Source organism: Argentina silus, assembly GCF_951799395.1.
Source record: "Argentina silus genome assembly, chromosome: 9".
In the NCBI taxonomy this organism is placed as follows: domain Eukaryota; kingdom Metazoa; phylum Chordata; class Actinopteri; order Argentiniformes; family Argentinidae; genus Argentina; species Argentina silus.
Window position 1 is genome coordinate 18,157,254 of NC_139663.1, and position 7,500 is coordinate 18,164,753.

At 46.2% G+C, this 7,500-nt stretch overlaps 2 protein-coding genes across 2 annotated transcripts in view; one reads left to right on the forward strand and one right to left on the reverse strand.

The window, feature by feature from the left end:
- Nucleotides 1-7,500, forward strand: part of myo15aa (myosin XVAa) — a 39,036-nt gene that overhangs the window by 9,044 nt on the left and 22,492 nt on the right. The window contains exons 14-17 of the mRNA XM_083677738.1: nt 988-1,083; nt 1,294-1,425; nt 1,627-1,752; nt 2,105-2,182. Coding sequence (XP_083533864.1) covers nt 988-1,083; nt 1,294-1,425; nt 1,627-1,752; nt 2,105-2,182 — 432 coding nt within the window. The remainder of the gene's footprint in view (nt 1-987; nt 1,084-1,293; nt 1,426-1,626; nt 1,753-2,104; nt 2,183-7,500) is intronic.
- On the reverse strand, nt 3,553-5,777 carry LOC310809214 (polyadenylate-binding protein 1A-like; the record flags this gene model as incomplete). Its single annotated transcript, XM_083676408.1, has 3 exons — nt 3,553-3,761; nt 3,881-3,965; nt 4,182-5,777. The coding sequence occupies 3 exons, from the start codon at nt 5,775-5,777 to the stop codon at nt 3,553-3,555; spliced, it is 1,890 nt and encodes a 629-aa protein (XP_083532534.1).

The window sequence follows — 7,500 nt, forward strand, 5'->3', positions numbered from 1 at the left end:
TCCATACTAGACATCTACGGCTTTGAGGTACTCTTACACTTACCCTCTTTCTCCTACCCTTCCCTCTCCCCTCCTCTTCATCCCCCTATCTCTCCATCTCCATACTGGACATCTACTACCATCTCCAACTGGCCCGCCACCCACCACTGCCGTTCATCTTCCCCCCTGTCGACACCCCTTCCCCTCTGCAGTCTCCCCTGCTTCCCTTCCCTTCTCTCCGTCTCTTCCCTTCTCTCCGTCTCTTCCCTTGCCCGCCTCTCTCCCCCTTTCTCTCCTCTGCCTCCATCCCTCCCCTCTGTTCTCCCCCTCACCGTCTCGCAATGTATTCCTTTTTTCCCTGTGTCGTTCCCTTCCTCCATCTCTCCTCCTCCCTCTCTCCCCTGCCTCTGTGTGTCTCTCCCCTCCCTCTCTCCCCTCCCTCTCTCCCCTCCCTCTCTCCCCTCCCTCTCTCCTCCTCCCTCTCTCCCCTCCCTCTCTCCCCTCCCTCTCTCCTCCTCCCTCTCTCCCCTGCCTCTGTGTGTCTCTCCCCTCCCTCTCTCCCCTCCCTCTCTCCCCTCCCTCTCTCCTCCTCCCTCTCTCCCCTGCCTCTGTGTGTCTCTCCCCCTCCCTCTCTCCTCCTCCCTCTCTCCTCCTCCCTCTCTCCCCTGCCTCTGTGTGTCTCTCCTCCTCCCTCTCTCCCCTCCCTCTCTCCTCCTCCCTCTCTCCCCTCCCTCTCTCCCCTGCCTCTCTCCCCTGCCTCTGTGTGTCTCTCCCCCTCAGCCAGCTGGCTCCTCTTACAGAGCTGTGAGAGCAAAGAAAGACAGGAATCATCACACTTCTGAGAGAAAGACGGACTGTAAAGAATCATCAAGTCTTTGTGTGTGTGTGTGTGTGTGTGTGTGTGTGTATGTGTGTGTGTGTGTGTGTGTGTGTGTGTATGTGTGTGTGTGTGTGTGTGTGTGTGTGTGTGTGTGTGTGTGTGTGTGTGTGTGTGCGCACGTCTAACAGGACCTGGCCTTCAACAGCTTTGAGCAGCTTTGCATTAATTATGCAAACGAGTACCTGCAGTTCTTCTTCAATAGGATCATATTCAGGGAAGAGCAAGTGAGTCATCACACACGCACACACACACACACACACACACACACACACACACACACACACACACACACACACACACACACACACACCAGTTCCTATTGAGAGCTTCTTCTGTCCCTGCTGCTTCAGTCATTGGAAGTTTATACAATACTGTGAAGCCTCTATGAAGTGTACCAGAAGTTATGAAGCCTGTATGTGGTGTGTGTCCCTCAGGAGGAGTACAACAGGGAGCAGATCCCCTGGCATGACATCCCGTTCAGCGACAACCAGCCCTGCATCGACCTCATCGCCGCTAAGCCTCATGGAATGCTGCGTATCCTTGACGACCAGAGCTCCTTCCCTCAGGTCTGCAAGAGAGGACAGGGGATGGACAGAACACACACACCCACACTCTCACACACACACACACACACACACACACACACACACACACACAGACACGCTTATGAAAGCACAGAATGAAACATAGGACAACATTTCAAGGCTTTATCATTTCTGTTGACGATCTCAGTCATTGGTTGATGCCCTTTTTCTTTGTTGCCACAGGCGACAGACCATACCTTCCTCCAGAAGTGTCACTATCACCATGGCCACAACCCGCTTTACCTGAAGCCAAAGATGCCCCTCCCAGAGTTCACCATCAAACACTTTGCTGGCCGTGTCACCTACCAGGTACACACACTCTCAGTAGTCACCTACCAGGTACACACACTCTCAATAGTCACCTACCAGGTACACACATTCTCAATAGTCACCTACCAGGTACACACACTCTCAATAGTCACCTACCAGGTACACACACTCTCAATAGTCACCTACCAAGTACACACACTCTCAATAGTCTACCAGAGACTCACTGCTCACCTCATCGAACAGGGCTTCTCATTGGTCATGTACGAGCTACAGCGCCTCTTATTGGTCAGCTACTGTGCCAGGTGTACAGAGAGACCTGCACAACAAAGTGTTATCAATGATGCATTCCTAAATCCTCACGACTGTATAATATTCCACAAACTCTCTGCAGGTCCACAAGTTTCTGGACAAGAACTACGACCAGGTTCGCCAGGATGTCCTGGACCTGTTCACGCAGAGTAAGAACAAGGTGAGAGGAGAGAACAAGAGCGACGGCTCAGACAGAGATACTGTTCTATCTGTGTGTGAACCTCACCAGAGGTGAGGGGAGGGAGGGTGCTGTATGCAGAGGGCAGAAAAGAGGGAGCTAGCTGACATCCTTAGAGGGAAAGAAAAATGGTAACATTTGCAAAGTGGGATGCTTGGGACGACCCGACTCTGACGTCACCACATTGAAGTTGAGATTTAAAAAAAGTGAAGGTGAGGGTTGAAATAAGGGTTGAGATTAGGGTTAGGTTAGGGTTAGATTAGGGTTAGGTTAGGGTTAGATTAGGGTTAGATTAGGGTTAGATTAGGGTTAGGTTAGGGTTAGGTTAGGGTTAGATTAGGGTTAGATTAGGGTTAGATTAGGGTTAGATTAGGGTTAGGTTAGGGTTAGGTTAGGGTTAGATTAGGGTTAGATTAGGGTTAGGTTAGGGTTAGATTAGGGTTAGATTAGGGTTAGGTTAGGGTTAGATTAGGGTTAGATTAGGGTTAGATTAGGGTTAGATTAGGGTAAGGGTTAAGGTAAGGGTTAAGGTTATGATAAGGATTAGTGTCAGAGGTGTAAAGTAACAGATTACAACTACTCTCTTACTAAATTACTGTAATTTAGTTGATTCTACTTTTTTTTGTATTTTTTTAAAAGTCTGTAATTTTACTTTTATTTGAGTATGTCTTTTATAAAATATTCCACTAAAATTATAAATAAACTTAAATCATCCCGTACAGACGACTAAAGTATGATATCCACAGCAGAATTATACCTGCATTTGCCGGCCTCTTAAGGTTTTTAACAGAAAATATCAGGGCCGTAGCCAGAGGTCATGCACAGCACAATCAGTGTGGGGGTTCAGGAAGAATCCTTCACCAGGAGATAATCTTTAAGCTCAAAAGTTATACTGCATTTTGGTTTGCTCTGAACTACATATGGACTGAATAGATCTATTAAATTATTTTGGTATTCTCCATCTAACACAGCTAATGTCCGACACTGCAAGTCCATTTTGGGGAGTTATTATTAGGGAGGATGTTGTTGTATGGAACCTCGAACTGAATTTTGCCGCGGTGGCCAGAGGGGGCAGATTTCCAACAAACTTACGTCCTGCTCCTCTGAGTGGTTGAGTTTATGACAGCCAGTGTGTTTCCATCCAAATTGCTTTTCAAAATGCACAGATATCAAGTCTCTCTTTTCTTTTGTACCACACCCTTTGAACAAAAATTGATAGTCTTGTTCATTTTGTAATGAAATAGTTTATTCATTTTGCAATGCTTTGAGAGTTATGTTTTTCAACGTTAAAATGCTTTTCTTATTATTCTTTGGTGAAGCAGGTTTCAAAGTCCAGATCTCGATTCTTCATCTTAGATGCTTGGAACTCCAGCTTTCTGTGCAGCCATCTCAGCATGGTGGGCCTTCAGCACAGCGACTGCTTCATCCACCTTGGAGCGGAGGGACTCTGGGGAGTCCAGCAGGTGGAGCAACTCAGAGTTGTCCATCTCCAGCAGCATGCCAGTGATTTTCCTAGCCTTCTCGGGTTGCATGTTCAGGATGGATGGGAAGAGATATTGACCTGAGGGAGGGGGGCAAAGACAGGGGTTAGTGTCATGGCTCGTGGCTCATCTTTCCCGGGGCATAAAGAGGGGGACCATTAACAGTGTTATACCTCTGGTCCCACTACAGTGGACTCACCCAGAATCTGTTTCTGATCCTGGAGAGGAACAGTTGCCAATATGGAAGCAGTCAGAGGCTCCTGGTCCTGGGCATGGACAGCAGGCTGTAAGGGAACACGGGAGAAATAAAGGGATTAAGGGATTAAATAAAATGATGATTAAATCACATATTATTCTATTAATCCCTTAAGAGAAATGCAGTTGCCATCTAGGACATTGACTTAAGGCACACGTCCAACAATTTAATCACCTTGTAAACACCAGACATATTTATCTCCATTCTGAGCCGTGGTTCAGTTTACAGTGAGTGAGATGTTTACCTGCTGCTTGGAGACCTGCTGCTGAGAGTTCACCTGTACACCTGTTGCATTCTTGTACTGGGCCACATCGCCCATCAGGGCTGCACCTGCACTGGCAGGACGTCTGGAGGTCTGGGTAGCCATGCGCTGAGAGGTCATCATACGGGCCACCTGAGAGGACCTAGGCTTCATGGCATTGTAGGTATGAGGCCTGGGAGCCATGGGATGCATAGTGTTGGGCATGTTCTGGAAGTGCTCAGGTCTCACACTCTGGGTGACCCAGCAAGGAGTGGGTCTCAGCTGAGCCAGCTGGTTGGTGGAGTAGTAGGCAGTATGTTTCTGGGCCTGTGGAATGGCAGCCATGAAGTATCCAGATGGTTGGGCAGGCTGGTAGGGGTTGATGACTAGGTTGGGCACGGTGCAGATGCTAGCCATCCTCTGCATGTACTGGTTGGTGAAGCGGGCCTGGCGCTGTGCTTGGCGCTCCCCCCTGCGCTGGGCCAGGGCCACGTACAGGCGTTTGGTGGCCATGATGCGACCGTTCATCTCAGTCACAGCCTTGGTGGCCGCCTCAGGAGAGGAGAAGCACACGAAGCCAAAGCCCTTGCTCCGTTTACCCTCCATCATCACCTTTGCACTGGTGATTGTTCCGAAGTGGGAGAACTCCTTGTGCAGACGCTTGTCGTCCCAGCCATCATCCAGGTTCTTCACATACAGATTAACTCCTTGGTATCTGGTCGTGCGGCCCTGCTTTCTCTGCTCAAACTGGCGCTTCAGCTCAGGCTGGCGCTCTCCTTTTCTCTGGGCTCGGCCTACATAGACCTGTCTGCCGTTGATCCTTTTTCTATTCATATCCTGAATGGCTCTCTGGGCGTCCTCATGCTTTTCAAAGTTAACAAAGCCGAAACCCTTGGACTTTCCATTGTCATCAGTCATGACCCGAATACTCAGGGCTGGTCCATATTTTTCAAAAATATCCTTCAGCTTAGCGTCATCCATTGCCTCTCCAAAGTTTTTGATGTACACGTTAGTGAACACTTGGGCCCTGGCTCCAAGTTCAGCCTGTCTTTCTTTGCGAGATTTGAAGTGTCCAATAAACACTTTTTTGCCTTCTAATAACGTGTCATTTAGCTTCACAATGGCTCTTTCAGCAGCATCCTGGGTGTCAAAGTGAACAAAGCCATAGCCTTTTGAGCCATTCTCATCACAAACCACCTTGCTAGAAAGGATGTTGCCAAATTCAGAGAATGTGTCGTAGAGGACCTTGTTGTCAATAGACTTTTCCAAGTTCTTGATAAAAAGGTTGCCAACCCCACTCTTCCTCAGAGTAGGGTCACGCTGAGACCACATGATACGCATAGGTCGTCCATTAAGAATGTCAAAGTTCATTGTGTCTAGGGCACATTCAGCATCAGCTTGCTGTTGAAAGTTTACATAAGCATATCCAAGGGATCGGCGAGTGATCATGTCCCTGCATACTCTAATGGAGAGAATTGGACCACTGGGGCTGAATTTCTCATACAGCATTGGCTCAGTGACATCCTGGTGGAGATCGCCAACATACAAGGAGGCCATTGAGCAGGGCCCACTAGGCCCACTAGGCCCACTAGGATTCATTTCTGATGGAGGTGCGTACTCTCAGGCAGCATGAGGGTGTCAGGCTGCATTCTCCAGAAAAACGTAGTCGATGATTCGCTCCTTTGACTGTTTCCAATTCGAGTGAGAACATAGAATGTATCAATTAATCAATCCATGAGGCTTTATTGAGGTATTACATTTCATACATGTATACAATGCATTGCGCTTGACAAAAACGATTAAAATAAGGCACATACAGTATGGCAAAAATATTATAGACATAAAAATACAGAGTAAATAACAAAGTTTGGATTCACAATAGTGGACTTAAAATAGCAAAGTGAGAGACTAATGCAATAAATGTATGTAAAATGCCCTCCAGTAGCTATAAATGTAGCTGTGTGTTTGCACTTTTGCTCACTCACGCTTTCAACAATGATGTTGTCTTCTTTGTAGTTGGATAAATGATAGGTCTTCTTCTTCCTTGCCTTATTCCACGGTTGTTGGTTTGCTTGGAAATCAAGTCCTGCTACAAGTATATATTTTAGCTTTCTATGTAATTCCTAATAACAAAATATGTGCAGAGACTAGCTGCTGAATGACAGGTAATACTTGTAATGTTGACCTGGGACCCAGACACCCAGTTATATGGTCATCGTTTGTTACATCATTGTCATTATCAATTGTTACATGTGTCCAGAGAGTTTGGCCCAGTCTGGCCCATAGAGACAGAACACTGAACCAGAAGCATTGTGATGCATTTACATGACACCACATCATTCCATGGCAGCCATTTTAGCTACCCAGATGGAGTTTTCACCAATAGCAGTTTATGGAATTACTTGAATATGAAACAAATCTAGCAAATGGAACAGTGTAAAAGGTGGCCAGACCATAGACATAGAACACTGGTATACTGTATTTATGACTCTGTACTGTATCACATTTTAATTTAAAAAGCTAGCTAAAAATAAACTGAGAAGCAGTTTTCGGAAGAAAGCAAGGGGAATAAGCCAAGACCAAAGAGGACGTAATTTTTTAGGACATTATAATTTCTCTTTACTAAAAGAGAATAAAGAAATGAGCTACTAAATGTACAATAAATACGTTTGTGCAGTGAGGTGTTTGATTTACAAGAAGTAGGGACATTATTTGGGCTGGCCTTTCAAATACAGTGCCCCAAAGAAATGAAATCTGACGAATAAAAAAAGCAACACAAGATGATGATTCTCAGGGATTCACCATAGAGACTCTTATTCCAAACTACTCTGCAGTGGAGGGGGACAGAGTCAAAACCAATCTACTGTTTTATACAGAGTACCCTACTGCCCTGTGGCATAGTGCCCTGTGCCAATCCTTCCCCCTTCTTAAGACAAATGGCGACAGTAAATCTAGGCAGATCACAGTACACGAGGACTCTGATTGTAACTGCTCGATTATCACAGTAAACAATTACCACACAGGCATGATCATGGTGCTCAGAAAACAGCCTAATCAAACCACGCACAAAATCTGAACGATGGCCGGTCTTAACATTTAATTTTGACAATGATGTAATCCAGTCATCGAGGCCAACGGTTGATTTTGAAAGGAACACAAATTACTTTTACTTGGGTGCTTTTTCAATAAGCTACTTTTTAACTCTTACTTGAGTTGTTTCCTAGACTAAAACTTTGACTTTTACCTGGTTAAAATTCCACTGAAGTTACAGTACTTGTACTTGAGTTAGCTACCACCTCTGGTTAGGGATAATCCCCATTGA